Source organism: Zootermopsis nevadensis, unplaced genomic scaffold, assembly GCF_977971745.1.
Source record: "Zootermopsis nevadensis isolate Lab colony 2312 unplaced genomic scaffold, Znev_1.0 Znev_ptg000068l, whole genome shotgun sequence".
Lineage (NCBI taxonomy): Eukaryota > Metazoa > Arthropoda > Insecta > Blattodea > Termopsidae > Zootermopsis > Zootermopsis nevadensis.
The window spans coordinates 1899793-1922035 of NW_028259199.1; the positions used below are offsets into that span (position 1 = coordinate 1899793).

At 37.5% G+C, this 22243-nt stretch overlaps 1 protein-coding gene across 1 annotated transcript; it reads right to left on the reverse strand.

Moving 5' to 3' along the window:
- Window positions 1-1559: 1559 nt before the first annotated feature.
- On the reverse strand, window positions 1560-22243 carry LOC147871065 (uncharacterized). The gene is made up of 2 exons (XM_087341319.1): window positions 19560-22243; window positions 1560-1620 (listed from the first exon to the last, which is right to left on the reverse strand). Exons 1-2 carry the CDS (start codon window positions 22241-22243, stop codon window positions 1560-1562), a joined length of 2745 nt encoding a protein of 914 aa, XP_087197445.1.

The following is a 22243-nucleotide window of genomic DNA, read 5'->3' on the forward strand; positions in this document are numbered from 1 at the left end:
GTAGTCCAGCCTAAATCAATCCTTTCCGACCATGGCACCCACTTTACCTCACCATCGTGGAAGAAAGCCCTTTCCAACATAAACATTTCCGTCAGATATTCTCCAATTAGCTATCCTCAGAGCAACCCCACAGAGAGAATAATGAGAGAATTAGCTAAATATTGCAGGATATATTGTAATATCACTCAGAGAAAATGGCCTGAATTAATTCCTCTTATCGAGAATTGGTTAAATTCATCCGTAAGTGGGACGACAGGTTACACACCAGTGGAACTAATGTTTGACGAGCCGAAGCCGGACATGTTCGAGAAAATTTTTGTTAAATCCCCAGATCAGAAGCCACCAGCGGAAAGTTTGGAAATTAAGGTTCTCCGGTCATACGTTAAAATGAAAGCAAAGGCACTGGAAAGAAAGAAAAAGAGGAAAATGGGAATCGCAAAGTGGAATCCTCAGCTGTCAGATAAAGTGCTTGTGCGTTGTCAACCTGTTTCAAACGCTGCACAAGGTGTTACGGGCAAGTTCATTCGTCCGTACGAAGGCCCGTACGTGATAACGAGAATCATTCCACCTTCGGTGTATGAAATCTCAGGGAATAATGGGAAAGTCAGAGGACAATTCAATAAACATTCATTGAAGCCAGATTTGGAGAAAATCAGCACTGACTGATTTGAATGCACGCGGTTGACTAAATTTCTTGGAAATCAGTAGTCACTGTTTGTAATAAATTTGGGCTCAATAATCATTTAACTATTGTAACAGCTGTAGTATGGAGTTTAATATTCAAAATTATACCAATATAAGTGCATTGTAAGAGCAGAACAATTGAATATTGTTGTCAAATCCTACCAGTAATATATTATTATTAGAAGTAACTCATAATTAACGCTTAAGAAATTGTTTAGTGAACGGATAACTGTTATGTTGTAATGATCAAGACAACTATGTGAAGGTCAAGTAACCTAAAGGATTTATATATGTATGACTACTATAATTGTTAAGTGTTCATTTCATTTTGTGTATGTATCAAGTAGTTATATTTTGTAATGTGTTTTATTTTTTTGGTTTTTTTCATGTAATATGGTGTAATTGAGATGAAGCTCTAGCGGCAAGAAGATATAATCTCGGACATTTCTGATAGAAAGTGACCAAAATTATACATGGGGAGGTTGTAACGGTCCAAATTACATCTTCTGCTGAGGTAATTTGAACCTACCATTTAGTTCTTTTATTATTTTATTAGGCTGAATTTCTTTTTACTTTTCGTTTCAAAATTCTAACTTGTTGTTGTGTTTGGAGGGTAATACTGGCATGTTGACTTCTAGATCATGGCATATACCTAACTGTTTAAGACAAAGACGTCCGAGGACCTTCGGTTCCCAGGAGTCTTGTGTTTCTACACCAGGGCAATAAACTGGTGTGAATTGGTTGTAGTCTCAAGTGTCATACTTCAACATTTATGGCATAAATGTGTAGAAAGTCAGTTAGACTTTATGATTCATTGTGACCCAGCAGATAATGTTGCTGGAACTTACGCATTAAATAGGTTGAGAGGGGACACTTCAACAAACTTTTGAGGCAGCCGCACGCAAACCCAACAGTTCTGAGATCATCGTCTTGTGGCTAAAGCCAAGTATTATCATATGCACATCTGCAATTATTCTTAAATAATTAAATTGTGTATAAATAAAGTATTATATTCAGCGATAAAGGAAGCTTCTAGTTGTCGGGAGTTACATACCGTTAACACCCCTGAAAAGAGTCAAGTGATTACCAAGGAGCGAAGCTCTTATTACTGAGCGGCTATACAATGTATGTCCAAGGGTTTGGAGGATAGAGACATTTTAATTTTTCGAGATTATTCGAAAGTCAATTTCTGAAAAGGCAAATATCTCCCGATCTGTAGGAATCTGAGAAACATAAATAATGTCACTTTGAGGGAACGTATATGTCATCGTCATGTCAGAGTCACGTCAATGTATGTCCAAGGGTTTGGAGGATAGAGACATTTTAATGTTTCGATATTATTCGAAAGTCAATTTTGAAAAGGCAAATATATCCCGATCTGTAGGAATCTGAGAGAAAAAGTTATGTCACTTTGAGGGAACGTATATGTCAACTTCATGTCAGAGTCACGTCAATGAATGTCCAAGGGTTTGGAGGATAGAGACATTTTAATTTTTAGATATTATTCGAAAGTCAATTCTTGAAAAGGCAAATATATCCCGATCTGTAGGAATCTGAGAGAAAAAGTTATGTCACTTTGAGGGAACGTATATGTCAACTTCATGTCAGAGTCACGTCAATGAATGTCCAAGGGTTTGGAGGATAGAGACATTTTAATTTTTCGATATTATTCGAAAGTCAATTCTTGAAAAGGCAAATATATCCCGATCTGTAGGAATCTGAGAGAAAAAGTTATGTCACTTTGAGGGAACGTATATGTCAACTTCATGTCAGAGTCACGTCAATGTATGTCCAAGGGTTTAAAGGATAAAGACATTTTAATTTTTCGAGATTATTCGAAAGTCAATTTTTGTAAAGGCAAATATTTCCCGATCTGTAGCAATCTGATACAAAACTTATGTCACTTTGAGGGAACGTATATGTCATAGTCATGTCAGAGTCACGTCAATGTATGTCCAACGGTTTCGAGGATAGAGACATTTTAATTTATCGAGATTATTCGAAAGACAATTTTTGAAAAGGCAAATATCTCCCGATCTGTAGGAATCTGAGAGATAAACCTTATGTCACTTTGAGGGACGTGTATGTCAACTTCATGTCAGAGTCACGTCAATGTGTGCCCATGGGTTTGGAGGATAGAAACATTTAAATTTTTCGAGGTTACTCGAAAGACATTTTTTGAAAAGGCAAATATCTCCCGATCTGTAGGAATCTCCGAGACAAAACTTATGTCTCTTTGAGGGAACATATATGTCATCGTCATGTCAAGGTCACGTCAATGTATGTCCAAGGGTTTGGATGATAGAGACATATTAATTTTTTCGAGATTATTCCAAAGCCAATTTTTGAAAAGGCAAATATCTCCCGGTCTGTAGGAATCTGAGAGACAACCCTTATGTCACTTTTTAGGGAACGCATATGTAAACTTCATGTCAGAGTCACGTCAATGTATGTAAAAGGGTTTGGAGGATAGAGACATTTGAATTTTTCGAGATTATTCGAAAGTCAATTTTTAAAAGGCAAATATCTCCCGATCTGTAGGAATATGAGACAAAACTTATGCCACTTTGAGGGAACGTATATGTCAACTTCATGTCAGATTCTCGTCAATGTATGTCCAAGGGTTTGGAGGATAGAGACATTTTAATTTTTCGAGATTATTCGAAATTCAATTATTAAAAGGCAAATATCTCCCGATCAGTATTAATCTGAAAGACAAAGCTTTTGTCACTTTGAGGGAACGTATATGTCAACTTCCTGTCAGAGTCACGTCAATGTATGTCCAAGGGTTTGGAGGATAGAGACATTTTAATTTTTCGAGATTATTCGAAATTCAATTTTTAAAAGGCAAATATCTCCCGATCAGTATTAATCTGAAAGACAAAGCTTATGTCACTTTGAGGGAACGTATATGTCAACTTCCTGTCAGAGTCACGTCAATGTATGTCCAAGGGTTTGGAGGATAGAGACATTTGAATTTTTCGAGATTATTCGAAAGTCAATTTTTAAAAGGCAAATATCTCCCGATCTGTAGGAATCTGAATTACAAAACTTATATCACATTGAGGGAACTTATATGTCAAATTCCTGTCAGAGTCACGTCAATGTATGTCCAAGGGTTTGGAGGATAGAGACATTTAAATTTTTCGAGATTATTCGAAAGTCAATTATTAAAAGGCAAATATCTCCTGATCTGTAGGAATGTGAGAGACAAAACTTATGTCACATTGAGGGTACGTATATGTAAACTTCCAGTCAGAGTCACGTCGATGTATGTCCAACGGTTTGGAGGATAGAGACATTTTAATTTTTCGAGATTATTCGAAAGACAATTTTTGAAAAGGCAAATATCTCTCGATCTGTAGGAATCTGAAAGACAAAGCTTATGTCACTTTGAGGAAATGTATATGTCAGAGTCAAATCAGAGTCACGTCAATGTATGTCCAAGGGTTTGGAGGATAGAGACATTTTAAATTTTCGAGATTATTCGAAAGTCAATTTTTGAAGAGGCAAATATTTCTCGATCTGTAGGAATCTGAGACAAAACTTATGTCACTTTGAGGGAACGTATATGTCAACTTCATGACGCAGTCACGTCAATGTATGTCTAAGGGTTTGAAAGATAGAGACATTTTAATTTATCGAGATTATTGGAAAGTCAATTTTTGAAAAGGCAAATATCTTCCGATCTGTAGGAATCTCAGAAACAAAACTTATGTCACTTTGAGGGAACATATATGTCATCGTCATGTCAGAGTCACGTCAATGTATGTCCAAGGGTTTGGAGGATAGAGACATTTTAATTTTTCGAGATTATTCGAAATTCAATTTTTGAAAAGGCAAATATCTCCCGATCTGTAATAATCTGAGAGACAAAACTTATGTCGCTTTGAAGGAACGTATATGTCAACTACAATGTCAGAGTCACGTAAATGTATGTCCAAGGGTTTGGAGGATAGAGACATTTTAATTTTTCGAGATTATTCGAACGTCAATTTTTGAAAAGGCAAATATCTCTCGATCTGTAGGAATCTGAAAGACAAAACTTATGTCACTTTGAGGGAATGTATATGTCAGAGTCAAGTCAGAGTCACGTCAATGTATGTCCAAGGGTTTGGAGGATGGAGACATTTTAATTTTTTGAGATTATTCGAAAGTCAATTTTTGAAAAAGCAAATATCTCCCGATCTGTAGGAATCTGAGAGACAAACCTTATGTCACTTTGAGGGAATGTATATGTCAACTTCATGTCAGAGTCACGTAAATGTATGTCCAAGGGTTTGGAGGATAGAGACATCTTAATTTTTCGAGGTTATTCGAAAGTCAATTTTTGTGAAGGCAAATATCTCCCGATCTGTAGGAATCTAAGAGACAAAACTTATGTCACTTTGAGGGAACGTATATGTCAACTTCATGTCAGAGTCACTTAAATGTATGTCCAACGGTTTGGAGGATAGAGACATTTAAATTTTTCGAGATTATTCGAAACTGAAATTTTTAAAAGGCAAATTTCTCCCGATATGTAAGAATCTGAGGGACAAAACTTATGTCACTTTGAGGTAACGTATATGTCAACTTCATGTCAGAGTCACGTAAATGTATGTCCAAGGGTTTGGAGGATAGAGACATTTTAATTTTTCGATATTATTCGAAAGTCAATCCTTGAAAAGGCAAATATTTCCCGATCTGTAGGAATCTGAGAGAAAAGTTATGTCACTTTGAGGGAACGTATATGTCAACTTCCTGTCAGAGTCACGTCAATGTATGTCCAAGGGTTTAAAGGATAAAGACATTTTAATTTTTCGAGATTATTCGAAAGTCAATATTTGTAAAGGCAAATATTTCCCGATCTGTAGCAATCTGATACAAAACTTATGTCACTTTGAGGGAACGTATATGTCAACTTCATGTCAGAGTCACGTCAATGTATGTCCAACGGTTTCGAGGATAGAGACATTTTAATTTATCGAGATTATTCGAAAGACAATTTTTGATAAGGCAAATATCTCCCGATCTGTAGGAATCTGAGAGATAAACCTTATGTCACTTTGAAGGAACGTGTATGTCAACTTCATGTCAGAGTCACGTCAATGTGTGCCCAAGTGTTTGGAGGATAGAAGCATTTAAATTTTTCGAGGTTACTCGAAAGTCAATTTTTGAAAAGGCAAATATCTCCCGATCTGTAGGAATCTCAGAGACAAAACTTATGTCTCTTTGAGGGAACATATATGTCATCGTCATGTCAAGGTCACGTCAATGTATGTCCAAGGGTTTGGAGGATAGAGACAAATTAATTTTTTCGAGATTATTCCAAAGTCAACTTTTGAAAAGGCAAATATCTCCCGATCTGTAGGAATCTGAGAGACAACCCTTATGTCACATTTTAGGGAACGCATATGTAAACTTCATGTCAGAGTCACGTCAATGTATGTAAAAGGGTTTGGAGGATAGAGACATTTGAATTTTTCGAGATTATTCGAAAGTCAATTTTTAAAAGGCAAATATCTCCCGATCAGTAGGAATCTGAAAGACAAAGCTTATGTCACTTTGAGGGAACGTATATGTCAACTTCCTGTCAGAGTCACGTCAATGTATGTCCAAGGGTTTGGAGGATAGAGACATTTGAATTTTTCGAGATTATTCGAAAGTCAATTTTTAAAAGGCAAATATCTCCCGATCTGTAGGAATCTGAATTACAAAACTTATATCGCTTTGAGGGAACTTATATGTCAAATTCCTGTCAGAGTCACGTCAATGTATGTCCAAGGGTTTGGAGGATAGAGACATTTAAATTTTTCGAGATTATTCGAAAGTCAATTTTTAAAAGGCAAATATCTCCCGATCTGTAGGAATCTGAATTACAAAACTTATATCACTTTGAGGGAACTTATATGTCAAATTCCTGTCAGAGTCACGTCAATGTATGTCCAAGGGTTTGGAGGATAGAGACATTTGAATTTTTCGAGATTATTCGAAAGTCAATTTTTGAAAAGGCAAATATCTCCCGATCTGTAGGAATCTGAGAGACAAAACTTATGTCACTTTGAGGGAACGTATATGTCAACTTCATGTCAGAGTCACGTCAATGTATGTCTAAGGGTTTGAAGGATAGAGACATTTTAATTTTTCGATATTATTCGAAAGTCAATTTTTGAAAAGGCAAATACCTTCCGATCTGTAGGAATCTCAGAAACAAAACTTATGTCACTTTGAGGGAACATATATGTCATCGTCATGTCAGGGTCACGTCAATGTATGTCCAAGGGTTTAGAGGATAGAGACATAGTAATTTTACGAGATTATTCGAAAGTCAATTTTTGAAAAGGCAAATATCTCCCGATCTGTAGGATTCTGAGAGACAAATCCTATGTCACTTTGAGGGAACGTATATGTCAATTTCATGTCAGAGTCACGTCAATGTATGTCCAACGGTTTGGAGGATAGAGACATTTTAATTTATCGAGATTATTCGAAAGACAATTTTTGAAAAGGCAAATATCTCCCGATCTGTAGGAATCTGAGAGATGAACCTTATGTCACTTTGAGGGAACGTGTATGTCAACTTCATGTCAGAGTCACGTCAATGTGTGCCCAAGGGTTTGGAGGATAGAAACATTTAAATTTTTCGAGGTTACTCGAAAGTCAATTTTTGAAAAGGCAAATATCTCCCGATCTGTAGGAATCTCCGAGACAAAACTTATGTCTCTTTGAGGGAACATATATGTCATCGTCATGTCAAGGTCTTGTCAATGTATGTCCAAGGGTTTGGAGGATAGAGACATATTAATTTTTTCGAGATTATTCCAAAGTCAATTTTTGAAAAGGCAAATATCTCCCGATCTGTAGGAATCTGAGAGACAACCCTTGTGTCACTTTTTAGGGAACGCATATGTAAACTTCATGTCAGAGTCACGTCAATGTATGTAAAAGGGTTTGGAGGATAGAGACATTTTAATTTTTCGAGATTATTAGAAAGTCAATTTTTGAAAAGGCAAATATCTCCCGATTTGTAGGAATCTGAGAGACAAAACTTATGTCACTTTGAGGGAACGTATATGTCATCGTCATGTCAGGGTCACGTCAATGTATGTCCAAGGGTTTAGAGGATAGAGACATTTTAATTTTTCGAGATTATTCGAAAGTCGATTTTTGAAAAGGCAAATATCTCCCGATCTGTAATAATCTGAGAGATAAAACTTAAGTCACTTTAAGGGAACGTATATGTCAACTTCATGTCAGAGTCTCGTCAATGTAAGTCGAAGGGTTTGGAGGATAGAGACATCTCAATGTTTGGAGATTATTCGAAAGTCAATTTTTGAAAATGCAAATATCTCCCGATCTGACGGAATCTCAGCAACAAAACTTATATCACTTTAAGGGATCGTATATGTCAACTTCATGTCAGAGTCACGTCAATATATGTCCAAGGGTTTGGAGGATAGAGACATCTAAATGCTTGGAGATTATTCGAAAGTCAATTTCTGAAAATGCAAATATCTCCCGATCTGTAAGAATCTCAGCGACAAAACTTATATCACTTTAAGGGAACGTATATGTCAACTTCATGTCAGAGTCACGTCAATATATGTCCAAGGGTTTGGAGGATAGAGACATTTTAATTTTTCGAGATTATTCGAAAGTCAATTCTTGAAGAGGCAAATATCTCCCGATCTGTAGGAATCTGAGAGACAAAACTGATGTCACTTTGTGGGAACGCATATGTCATCGTCATGTCAGAGTCTTGTCAATGTATGTCCAAGGGTTTAGATGATAGAGACATCTTAATTTTTCGAGATTATTCGAAAGTCAATTTTTGAAAAGGCAAATATCTCCCGATCTGTAGGAATCTGAGACAAAACGTATGTACTTTGAGGGAATGTATATGTCGGAGTCAAGTCACAGTCACGTCAATGTATGTCCAAGGTTTTGGAGGATAGAGACATTTTAATTTTTCGAGATTTTCCGAAAGTCAATATTTGAAAAGGCAAATAATTCCCGATCTGTAGGAATCTGAGACAAAACTTATGTCACTTTGAGTGAACGTATATGTCAACTTTATGTCAGAGTCACGTCAATGTATGTCTAAGGGTTTGAAGGATAGAGACATTTTAATTTTTCGAGATTATTTGAAAGTCAATTTTTGAAGAGGTAAATATCTTCCGATCTGTAGGAATCTCAGAAACAAAACTTATGTCACGTTGAGGGAACATATATGTCATCGTCATGTCAGGGTCACGTCAATGTATGTCCAAGGGTTTAGACGATAGAGACAGAAATTTTACGAGATTATTCGAAAGTCAATTTTTGAAAAGGCAAATATCTCCCGATCTATAGGATTCTGAGAGACAAATCCTATGTCACTTTGAGGGAACGTAAATGTCAACTTCATGTCAGCGTCACGTCAATGTATGTCCAAGTGTTTGGAGGATAGAGATATTTTAATTTTTCGAGATTATTCGAAAGTCGATTTTTTAAAAGGCAAATATCTCCCGATCTGTAGGAATCTGAGACAAAACTTATGTCACTTTGAAGGAACGTATATGTCAACGTCAAGTCAGAGTCACGTCAATGTATGTCCAAGGGTTTGGAGGATAGAGACATTTTAATTTTTCGAGATTATTCGAAAGTCAATTTTTGAAAAGGCAAATATCTCCCGATCTGTAGGAATCTCAGCAACAAAACTTATATCACTTTAAGGGAACGTTTATGTGAACTTCATGTCAGAGTCACGTCAATATATGTCTAAGGGTTTGGAGGATAGAGACATTTAAATTTTTCGAGATTATTCCAAAGTCAATTATTGAAGAGGCAAATATCTCCCGATCTGTAGGAATCTGAGAGACAAAACTGATGTCACTTTGTGGGAAGGTATATGTCATCGTCATGTAAGAGTCTTGTCAATGTATGTCCATGGGTTTGGAGGATAGAGACATTTTAATTTTTCGAGATTATTCGAAAGTCAATTTTTGAAAAGGCAAATATCTCCCGATCTGTAGGAATCTGAGACAAAACTTATGTACTTTGAGGAAATGTATATGTCAGAGTCAAGTCAGAGTCACGTCAATGTATGTCCAAGGGTTTGGAGGATAGAGACATTTTAATTTTTCGATATTTTTCGAAAGTCAATTTTTGAAAAGGCAAATATCTCCCGATCTGTAGGAATCTGAGAGACAAAACTTATGTCACTTTGAGGGAACGTATATGTCAACTTTATGTCAGAGTCACGTTAATGTATGTCTAAGGGTTTGAAGGATAGAGACATTTTAATTTTTCGTGATTATTCGAAAGTCAATTTTTGAAAAGGTAAATATCTTCCGATCTGTAGGAATCTCAGAAAGAAAACTTATGTCACTTTGAGGGAACATATATGTCATCGTCATGTCAGGGTCACGTCAATGTATGTCCAAGGGTTTAGAGGATAGAGACAGTAATTTTACGAAATTATTCGAAAGTCAATTTTTGAAAAGGCAAATATCTCCCGATCTGTAGGATTCTGAGAGACAAATCCTATGTCACTTTGAGGGAACGTATATGTCAACTTCATGTCAGAGACACGTCAATGTATGTCCAAGGGTTTGGAGGATAGAGACATTTAAATTTTTCGAAAGTCAATTTTTGAAAAGGCAAATATCTCTCGATCTGTAGCAATCCGAGAGACAAACCTTATGTCACTTTGAGGGAACGTATATGTCAACGTCATGTCAGAGTCACGTCAATGTATGTCCAAGGGTTTGGAGGATAGAGGCATTTTAATTTTTCGAGATTATTCGAAAGTCAATTTTTGAAAAGGCAAATATCTCCCGATCTGTAGGAATCTGAGAGACAAAACTTATGTCACTTTGAGGGAACGTATATGTCAACTTCATGTCAGAGTCTCGTCAATGTAAGTCGAAAGTTTTGGAGGATACAAATATCTTAATGTTTCGAGATTATTCTAAAGTCAATTTTTGAAAAGGCAAATATCTCCCGATCTGTAGGAATCTGAGAGACAACCCATATGTCACTTTTTAGGGAACGCATATGTAAACTTCATGTCAGAGTCACGTCAATGTATGTAAAAGGGTTTGGAGAATAGAGACATTTGAATTTTTCGAGATTATTCGAAAGTCAATTTTTAAAAGGCAAATATCTCCCGATCTGTAGGAATCTGAGACAAAACTTATGCCACTTTGAGGGAACGTATATGTCAACTTCATGTCAGATTCTCGTCAATGTATGTCCAAGGGTTTGGAGGATAGAGACATTTTAATTTTTCGAGATTATTCGAAATTCAATTTTTAAAAGGCAAATATCTCCCGATCAGTAGGAATCTGAAAGACAAAGCTTATGTCACTTTGAGGGAACGTATATGTCAAATTCCTGTCAGAGTCACGTCAATGTATGTCCAAGGGTTTGGAGGATAGAGACATTTAAATTTTTCGAGATTATTCGAAAGTCAATTTTTAAAAGGCAAATATCTCCCGATCAGTAGGAATCTGAAAGACAAAGCTTATGTCACTTTGAGGGAACGTATATGTCAACTTCCTGTCAGAGTCACGCCAATGTATGTCCAAGGGTTTGGAAGATAGAGACATTTTAATTTTTCGAGATTATTCGAAAGTCAATTTTTGAAAAGGCAAATATCTATCGATCTGTAGGAATCTGAAAGACAAAGCTTATGTCACTTTGAGGAAATGTATATGTCAGAGTCAAATCAGAGTCACGTCAATGTATGTCCAAGGGTTTGGAGGATAGAGACATTTTAATTTTTCGAGATTATTCGAAAGTCAATTTTTGAAAAGGCAAATATTTCCCGATCTGTAGGAATCTGAGACAAAACTTATGTCACTTTGAGGGAACGTATATGTCAACGTCAAGGCAGAGTCACGTCAATGTATGTCCAAGGGTTTAATTTTTCGAGATTATTCGAAAGTCAATTTTTGAAAAGGCAAATATCTCCCGATCTGTAGGAATCTGAGAGACAAAAGTTATGTCACTTTGAGGGAACGTATATGTCAACTTCATGTCAGAGTCACGTCAATGTATGTCTAAGGGTTTGAAGGATAGAGACATTTTAATTTTTCGAGATTATTCGAAAGTCAATTTATGAAAAGGCAAATATCTTCCGATCTGTAGGAATCTTAGAAACAAAACTTATGTCACTTTTTAGGGAACGCATATGTAAACTTCATGTCAGAGTCACGTCAATGTATGTAAAAGGGTTTGGAGGATAGAGACATTTGAATTTTTCGAGATTATTCGAAAGTCAATTTTTAAAAGGCAAATATCTCCCGATCTGTAGGAATCTGAGACAAAACTTATGCCACTTTGAGGGAACGTATATGTCAACTTCATGTCAGATTCTCGTCAATGTATGTCCAAGGGTTTGGAGGATAGAGACATTTTAATTTTTCGAGAATATTCGAAATTCAATTTTTAAAGGCAAATATCTCCCGATCAGTAGGAATCTGAAAGACAAAGCTTATGTCACTTTGAGGTAACGTATATGTCAACTTCCTGTCAGAGTCACGTCAATGTATGTCCAAGGGTTTGGAGGATAGAGACATTTGAATTTTTCGAGATTATTCGAAAGTCAATTTTTAAAAGGCAAATATCTCCCGATCTGAAGGAATCTGAGACAAAACTTATGCCACTTTGAGGGAACGTATATGTCAACTTCATGTCAGATTCTCGTCAATGTATGTCCAAGGGTTTGGAGGATAGAGACATTTGAATTTTTCGAGATTATTCGAAAGTCAATTTTTAAAAGGCAAATATCTCCCGATCTGTAGGAATCTGAATTACAAAACTTATATCACTTTGAGGGAACTTATATGTCAAATTCCTGTCAGAGTCACGTCAATGTATGTCCAAGGGTTTGGAGGATAGAGACATTTAAATTTTTCGAGATTATTCGAAAGTCAATTTTTAAAAGGCAAATATCTCCCGATCAGTAGGAATCTGAAAGACAAAGCTTATGTCACTTTGAGGGAACGTATATGTCAACTTCCTGTCAGAGTCACGTCAATGTATGTCCAAGGGTTTGCAGGATAGAGACATTTTAATTTTTCGAGATTATTCGAAAGTCAATTTTTGAAAAGGCAAATATCTATCGATCTGTAGGAATCTGAAAGACAAAGCTTATGTCACTATGAGGAAATGTATATGTCAGAGTCAAATCAGAGTCACGTCAATGTATGTCCAAGGGTTTGGAGGATAGAGACATTTTAATTTTTCGAGATTATTCGAAAGTCAATTTTTGAAAAGGCAAATATTTCCCGATCTGTAGGAATCTGAGACAAAACTTATGTCACTTTGAGGGAACGTATATGTCAACGTCAAGGCAGAGTCACGTCAATGTATGTCCAAGGGTTTAATTTTTCGAGATTATTCGAAAGTCAATTTTTGAAAAGGCAAATATCTCCCGATCTGTAGGAATCTGAGAGACAAAAGTTATGTCACTTTGAGGGAACGTATATGTCAACTTCATGTCAGAGTCACGTCAATGTATGTCTAAGGGTTTGAAGGATAGAGACATTTTAATTTTTCGAGATTATTCGAAAGTCAATTTATGAAAAGGCAAATATCTTCCGATCTGTAGGAATCTTAGAAACAAAACTTATGTCACTTTTTAGGGAACGCATATGTAAACTTCATGTCAGAGTCACGTCAATGTATGTAAAAGGGTTTGGAGGATAGAGACATTTGAATTTTTCGAGATTATTCGAAAGTCAATTTTTAAAAGGCAAATATCTCCCGATCTGTAGGAATCTGAGACAAAACTTATGCCACTTTGAGGGAACGTATATGTCAACTTCATGTCAGATTCTCGTCAATGTATGTCCAAGGGTTTGGAGGATAGAGACATTTTAATTTTTCGAGAATATTCGAAATTCAATTTTTAAAGGCAAATATCTCCCGATCAGTAGGAATCTGAAAGACAAAGCTTATGTCACTTTGAGGGAACGTATATGTCAACTTCCTGTCAGAGTCACGTCAATGTATGTCCAAGGGTTTGGAGGATAGAGACATTTGAATTTTTCGAGATTATTCTAAAGTCAATTTTTAAAAGGCAAATATCTCCCGATCTGAAGGAATCTGAGACAAAACTTATGCCACTTTGAGGGAACGTATATGTCAACTTCATGTCAGATTCTCGTCAATGTATGTCCAAGGGTTTGGAGGATAGAGACATTTGAATTTTTCGAGATTATTCGAAAGTCAATTTTTAAAAGGCAAATATCTCCCGATCTGTAGGAATCTGAATTACAAAACTTATATCACTTTGAGGGAACTTATATGTCAAATTCCTGTCAGAGTCACGTCAATGTATGTCCAAGGGTTTGGAGGATAGAGACATTTAAATTTTTCGAGATTATTCGAAAGTCAATTTTTAAAAGGCAAATATCTCCCGATCAGTAGGAATCTGAAAGACAAAGCTTATGTCACTTTGAGGGAACGTATATGTCAACTTCCTGTCAGAGTCACGTCAATGTATGTCCAAGGGTTTGCAGGATAGAGACATTTTAATTTTTCGAGATTATTCGAAAGTCAATTTTTGAAAAGGCAAATATCTATCGATCTGTAGGAATCTGAAAGACAAAGCTTATGTCACTATGAGGAAATGTATATGTCAGAGTCAAATCAGAGTCACGTCAATGTATGTCCAAGGGTTTGGAGGATAGAGACATTTTAATTTTTCGAGATTATTCGAAAGTCAATTTTTGAAAAGGCAAATATTTCCCGATCTGTAGGAATCTGAGACAAAACTTATGTCACTTTGAGGGAACGTATATGTCAACATCAAGGCAGAGTCACGTCAATGTATGTCCAAGGGTTTAATTTTTCGAGATTATTCGAAAGTCAATTTTTGAAAAGGCAAATATCTCCCGATCTGTAGGAATCTGAGAGACAAAAGTTATGTCACTTTGAGGGAACGTATATGTCAACTTCATGTCAGAGTCACGTCAATGTATGTCTAAGGGTTTGAAGGATAGAGACATTTTAATTTTTCGAGATTATTCGAAAGTCAATTTAAGAAAAGGCAAATATCTTCCGATCTGTAGGAATCTTAGAAACAAAACTTATGTCACTTTGAGGGAACATATATGTCATCGTCATGTCAGGGTCACGTCAATGTATGTCCAAGGGTTTAGAGGATAGAGACATAGTAATTTTACGAGATTATTCGAAAGTCATTTTTTGAAAAAACAAATATCTCCCGATCTGTAGGATTCTGAGAGACAAATCCTATGTCACTTTGAGGGAACGTATATGTCAACTTCATGTCAGAGTCACGTCAATGTATGTCGAAGGGTTTGGAGGATAGAGACATTTCAATTTTTCGAGATTATTCGAAATTCAATTTTTGAAAAAGCAAATATCTCCCGATCTCTAGGAATCTGAGAGACATAACTGATGTCGCTTTGAAGGAACGTATATGTCAACTTCAATGTCAGAGTCACGTAAATGTATGTCCAAGGGTTTGGAGGATAGAGGCATTTTAATTTTTCGAGATTATACGAACGTCAATTTTTGAAAAGGCAAATATCTCTCGATCTGTAGGAATCTGAAAGACAAAACTTATGTTTCTTTGAGGGAATGTATATGTCACAGTCAAGTCAGAGTCACGTCAAAGTATGTCCAAGGGTTTGGATGATAGAGACATTTTAATTTTTCGAGATTATTCGAAAGTCAATTTTTGAAAAAGCAAATATCTCCCGATCTGTAGGAATCTGATAGACAAAACTTATGTCACTTTGAGGGAAGGTATATGTCAACTTCATGTCAGAGACACTTAAATGTATGTCAAAGGGTTTGGAGGATAGAGACATCTTGATTTTTCGAGGTTATTCGAAAGTCAATTTTTGTGAAGGCAAATATCTCCCGATCTGTAGGAATCTAAGAGACAAACCTTATGTCACTTTGAGGGAACGTGTATGTCAACTTCATGTCAGAGTCACGTCAATGTGTGTCCAAGGGTTTGGAGGATAGAGACATTTAAATTTTTAGAGATTATTCGAAAGTCAATTTTTGAAAAGCAAATATCTCCCGATCTGTAGGAATCTGAGAGACAAAACTTATGTCACGTTGAGGGAACGTATATGACAACTTCATCTCAGAGTCACGTCAATGTATGTCTAAGGGTTTGAAGGATAGAGACATTTTAATTTTTCGAGATTATTCGAAAGTCGATTTTTGAAAAGGCAAATATCTCCCGATCTGTAGGAATCTGAGAGACAAAACTTATGTGACTTTAAGGGAACGTATATGTCAGAGTCAAGTCAGAGTCACGTCAATGTAAGTCGAAGGGTTTGGAGGATAGAGACATCTAAATGCTTGGAGATTATTCGAAAGCCAATTTGTGAAGAGGTAAATATCTTCCGATCTGTAGGAATCTCAGAAACAAAACTTATGTCACTTTGAGGGAACATATATGTCATCGTCATGTCGGGGTCACGTGAATGTATGTCCAAGGGTTTAGAGGATAGAGACATTTTAATTTTTCGAGATTATTCGAAAGTCGATTTTTGAAAAGGCAAATATCTCCCGATCTGTAATAATCTGAGAGATAAAACTTAAGTCACTTTAAGGGAACGTATATGTCAACGTCAAGTCAGAGTCACGTCAATGTATGTCCAAGGGTTTGGAGGATAGAGACATTTTAATTTTTCGAGATTATTCGAAAGTCAATTTTTGAAAAGGCAAATATATCCCGATCTGTAGGAATCTCAGCAACAAAACTTATATCACTTTAAGGGAACGTTTATGTCAACTTCATGTCAGAGTCACGTCAAAATATGTCTAAGGGTTTGGATGATAGAGACATTTTAATTTTTCGAGATTATTCCAAAGTCAATTATTGAAGAGGCAAATATCTCCCGATCTGTAGGAATCTGAGAGACAAAACTGATGTCACTTTGTGGGAAGGTATATGTCATCGTCATGTAAGAGTCTTGTCAATGTATGTCCATGGGTTTGGAGGATAGAGACATTTTAATTTTTCGAGATTATTCGAAAGTCAATTTTTGAAAAGGCAAATATCTCCCGATCTGTAGGAATCTGAGACAAAACTTATGTACTTTGAGGGAATGTATATGTCAGAGTCAAGTCAGAGTCACGTCAATGTATGTCCAAGGGTTTGGAGGATAGAGACATTTTAATTTTGCGAGATTTTTCGAAAGTCAATTTTTGAAAAGGCAAATATCTCCCGATCTGTAGGAATCTGAGAGACAAAACTTATGTCACTTTGAGGGAACGTATATGTCAACTTTATGTCAGAGTCACGTCAATGTATGTCTAAGGGTTTGAAGGATAGAGACATTTTAATTTTTCGAGATTATACGAAAGTCAATTTTTGAAAAGGTAAATATCTTCCGATCTGTAGGAATCTCAGAAAGAAAACTTATGTCACTTTGAGGGAACATATATGTCATCGTCATGTCAGGGTCACGTCAATGTATGTCCAAGGGTTTAGAGGATAGAGACATAGTAATTTTACGAAATTATTCGAAAGTCATTTTTTGAAAAGGCAAATAACTCCCGATCTGTAGGATTCTGAGAGACAAATCCTATGTCACTTTGAGGGAACGTATATGTCAACTTCATGTCAGAGTCACGTCAATGTATGTCCAAGGGTTTGGAGGATACAGACATTTAAATTTTTCGAGATTATTCGAAAGTCAATTTTTGAAAAGGCAAATATCTCCCGATCTGTAGCAATCCGAGAGACAAAACTTATGTCACTTTGAGGGAACGTATATGTCAACGTCATGTCAGAGTCACGACAATGTATGTCCAAGGGTTTGGAGGGTAGAGGCATTTTAATTTTTCGAGATTATTCGAAAGTCAATTATTGAAAAGGCAAATATCTCCCGATCTGTAGGAATCTGAGAGACAAAACTTATGTCACTTTGAGGGAACGTATATGTCAACTTCATGTCAGAGTCTCGTCAATGTAAGTCGAAAGGTTTGGAGGATACAAACATCTTAATGTTTCGAGATTATTCTAAAGTCAATTTTTGAAAATGCAAATATCTCCCGATCTGTAGGAATCTCAGCGAAAAAACTAATGTCACTTTAAGGGAACGTATATGTCAACTTCATGTCAGAGTCACGTCAATATATGTCCAAGGGTTTGGAGGATAGAGACATTTTAATTTTTCGAGATTATTCGAAAGTCAATTCTTGAAGAGGCAAATATCTCCCGATCTGTAGGAATCTGAGAGACAAATCTCATGTCAGTTTGAGGGAACATATATGTCATCGTCATGTAAAAGTCACGTCAATATAAGTCCAAGGGTTTGCAGGATTGAGAACTTTTAATTTTTGAAGGGCATTCGAAAGTCAATTTTTCAAAGGCATATATCTGCCGATCTGCAGGAAACTCAGAGAGAAAACTTATATCAGTTTGAGGTATCATATATGTCATCGTCATGTCAAAGTCACTTCAATGTAAGTACAACGGTTTGCAGGATAGAGAACTTTTAATTTGTGAAGGTTATTCGGAAGTCAATTTTTCAAAGGCATATATCTCCCGATATGTAGGAAACTGAGAGACAACAATCATGTCAGTTTCAGGTAACGTAAATGTCATCGTCATATCAGAGTCACGTCAATGTAAGTCCAAGTGTTTGCAGGATAGAGAACTTTTAATTTTTCAGGGGTATACGAAACTCACTTTTTCAAAGGCATATATCTCCCGATATCTACGAAACTGAGAGACGCAACTCATGACAGTTTGAGGTTACGTATATATCATCGTCACGTCAGAGTCACGTCAATGTTAATCCAAGTGTTTGCAGGATAGAGAACTTTTAATTTTTGAAATTTATTCGAAAGTTAATTTTTCAAAGGCATATATCTCCCGATCTGTAGGAACCTGAAGGTCAAAACTGATGTCAGTTTAAGGTAACAGATATGTCATCTTCATTTCAAAGTGACGTCATTGTAATTCCAAGGGTTTGCAGGATAGAGAACTTTTAATTTTTGAAAGTTATCCGAAAGTCAATGTTTCAAAGGCATATTTTTTTTTTTTTTTTTTTTAATATAATATAATATATTTGGTTTAGACTATATACAGAGATCTGTGGCCGCCTAACACCAGGTTTTCACGGCCACAGTCCTTACATACGTAGCACTATTAGCACTACTGCTTACTACAACTATTCACTAATGCTACTCTACATGACTATTCCTTAATCCCTAATACTATTTACATAACTCTTTCTTATTGTTCTCGTGCCTTCTATCTCAGTGGCAGTTCTAAATTCCTAATTTTGACCTGTCTTTTACATCTTACTTTGTACAGAAATTTCCCTACATCCCTGACCTCCGTGTCATTCGTAGTGCTTAAAATTTTCTTGAAGGCCAACTCTTCGCCAACGGTGAACCACTTGTTCCTCAGGAGCTGTTCCCTCCACCTCCCGGTTTCCGTACACTTTAATAGTATGTGAATCTCGCTTTCTGTCGCCCCACATAAAGGGCATATTTTCCCATCCATGCCCCCCCTCATCCCTCTCAGCTTCCAAATACCCGCTCTGAACCATGCCCATCCCTCTCTCTCCACCCTCGTACAGCAACCAATGTAGCCCTGTTTACCCCACCCTGATTTCATCTCCCCGTACAACGCCAGAGATCTCTTTTCTCTAATTTTAGCAAAAACGTTCTGTCTTTCTATGGCGTTGCACCTTTCCTTTAAAATTTCCCACGTCCTGCCCACACTTCTTCCTTGCGGATCCTGCCAAATATACCCCAACCCTAATTTATCTAATTCCTCTTTTACCCCCTTAGCCCATCCCCCAATTTTCAAGTTCAGTACCTGCCAGTCGTAGCATCTCCTTACTAAATCATCCCTGTCCATTTGCAAAATCCTTAACCAAAATTTTGTGACCAACCCTAAAACCTTGCTCCTCCTGCTGTCTCTCCCCAGTTCCACTTCGGCTACCCCATTTGCTCCGACCCTTGGTATCCCTAGGACCTTCTTACAAAATCTCCCGTGGATTACATCAACTTCTTTCCATCCCTCCTCTAATCCCCATATTTCCGCCCCATACATCATTCTCGATTCACATACCATCTCGTATACATTTTCTAAAATATTTATCCTCATATGTGGCATTCTGGCTAAGCACTTATCTATCGCCACTAAGGCCTGCTTCCCTTTCGCCACTACTTTAGCCTTTTGTTTAGCCCACCCTCCTGTGCTTTCCAGGGTCACACCCAGGTAGCATATTTCCTTCACTGTTTCTATTATTTTGCCATTCATAAACCACCTCTCATCCTTTCTCAATTTCCCTCCCCTCTTGCATACCAACACTTTCGTCTTCTCCAAGTTGCATTTCAAGTTCCATTCCTTGCAGTACTTCGCCACTTGGTTGATTCCCTTCTGCAAGCCGTTCACCGTAAACGACCCAAATGCTAAATCATCCGCAAACAACAACCCCGGAATTGATTCATCCCCTATCACAGGCGCGTGTATGTTTCCTTCCTGGATATAGTCGATAACATCATCAATAAAAATGTTAAACAAATAGGGGCTCAGACTGCACCCTTGCCTAACACCTCTACTTTGTTCAACCAGGTCCGTCACTTCGTTTTCTCCACACTTCACACAAAATTTGGTTCCCTCATACATTCTCTTGATACATTCAACCATTCCTCCACTCACTCCCTTCCGTCTCATTTTAAACCATAAGGCCTTCCTATCAATCGCGTCAAAGGCTTTTTCCAGGTCCACCAAACACCAGTATATACGGCCTCTTTTAACGCTTAGATACCTGTCAATTGCGGTTTTGATAATAAAGATATTATCTGTGGTTCTTTTCCCTTTTACGAATCCCGCTTGGTACCTTGACAGGATCTTATTACCTACTAGCCAGTCTCTCAGCCTACCAGCCAAGGCGCTAGAAAATATCTTGCTTATCACCGTCAGAAGCGAAATGCCTCTGTAACTATTAGGCTCATTCTTCTTACCCTTCCCTTTGTAAATTGGACTGATAACTGCAACTCCCCACTCTGCTGGGAAATCTTTCCCCTTCTTAATTTTATTAAACAAAGTTGTTAAAGTTTCAGTTCCTCCTTCCACGGTGCAAAACATTTTCCACATCTCGACTGGTATCCCATCGACGCCAGTGGCTTTCCCATTTTTCATTTTTGATATACTTTGCCTAATTTCTTCTGCCGTAAAGTCCCTATCCAGTTCCTCTATGTATTGGGAGCCCAGCAATTGCGTTGGGTAAACCAATCGCCCTTCAGCTGCCCTAGCGAACAGATCATGGAAGTGGTTCACCCACGCAGTTGGATTTACCTCATTCCTAAAAACTTTTTTCGCCACTATGTCCCTTATGGACTCCCATACTTTCTTTATCTCTTTATGCCTTACCAAATCGTTTATTCTTTCAGACTCCTTCTCTTGCCAAACCCGCTTCTTTTCCTTCATTATCTCCTCGTACATTTTTCTAGCTTCCCAATACCTTGCTCTACTCGCTTCGTCGTTTCTCGCCTTAAACTCTCTCAAGGCCCATCTGGCTAGTCGTTTGTTTTCCCTGCACTCCTCGTCGAACCAATGACTTCCCCCTCTATGCTTAACCCCTGTCCACCCCATTTTGATCCCCGCTCTCTTCACCATGGAGTACAACATATCTACCATCTTATTAACCTCCCCCTCCTGAGCCATGACCTGTATTTCATGCATGCATAAAACACTCCTATTATCCCTCAAAGCCTCCATGAAGTAATCTTTCCAGCTTTCCTTCCATTTGTATCTAACTATCTTTCGCTTCGGCCCTGCGACCTCTGTGTCCTTAACTACCTCTCCCTCTTCTTCGCGCCTAATTATTATGGTTAACGGCATATGACTACTAAGAATTTCCGTCCCTACTCTGAAATCCACCACTTCCCCCACCAACCCCTCCGACAACAGAGCATAGTCTATGACACTCTTCCCCAGCTGGCTGACATAAGTAAACTCCCCCTCCGTGTCCTCGCCGTATTTTCCATTCAGCATTTCTAGAAGGTTCCTTTCACAGAAATCGACGAGCTTCCTTCCTTCCTCATTACACATTCGGTCTTTACTCGATCTACCGCAAAACAGATTTTCATAGCCCTTGTCCACCTCATTAAAGCAGCCCCACGTGTGTGGCAGGTTTATCTGCTTTGTCCCCACCCGACTGTTCATGTCCCCCACTATTAAAAATTCCGTCTCCACGAACCGGTCCCTCAACATCTTCAAGTCCTCCTCCAACTCGGTTGTAAAATTGGGATTAAACCACCTTGAGCTTTGGGGCGCATTATACACAAAGCCCATACATATCTGGACCTGCACGCCATTGTGCCCTCTCACTCCTACCCATATTACCTCCTTCATGCCCGTCCTTATCTCAATCACCTTTCTGCTCATTCCCTCCCTTGTATAGATTACTAGTCCCCCCGGATTCCTACCGAATCTTGCGATTCTTCTTCTTTCTTTCCAAAAGCTGACAAACCCTTTAATTTCAAAAACCTCGCTTCCCGCCCAGCTCTCCGCAATCCCCACAATATCATGGCCACTCAGAAAATCTAAGAAATCCTTTGTGCCCAT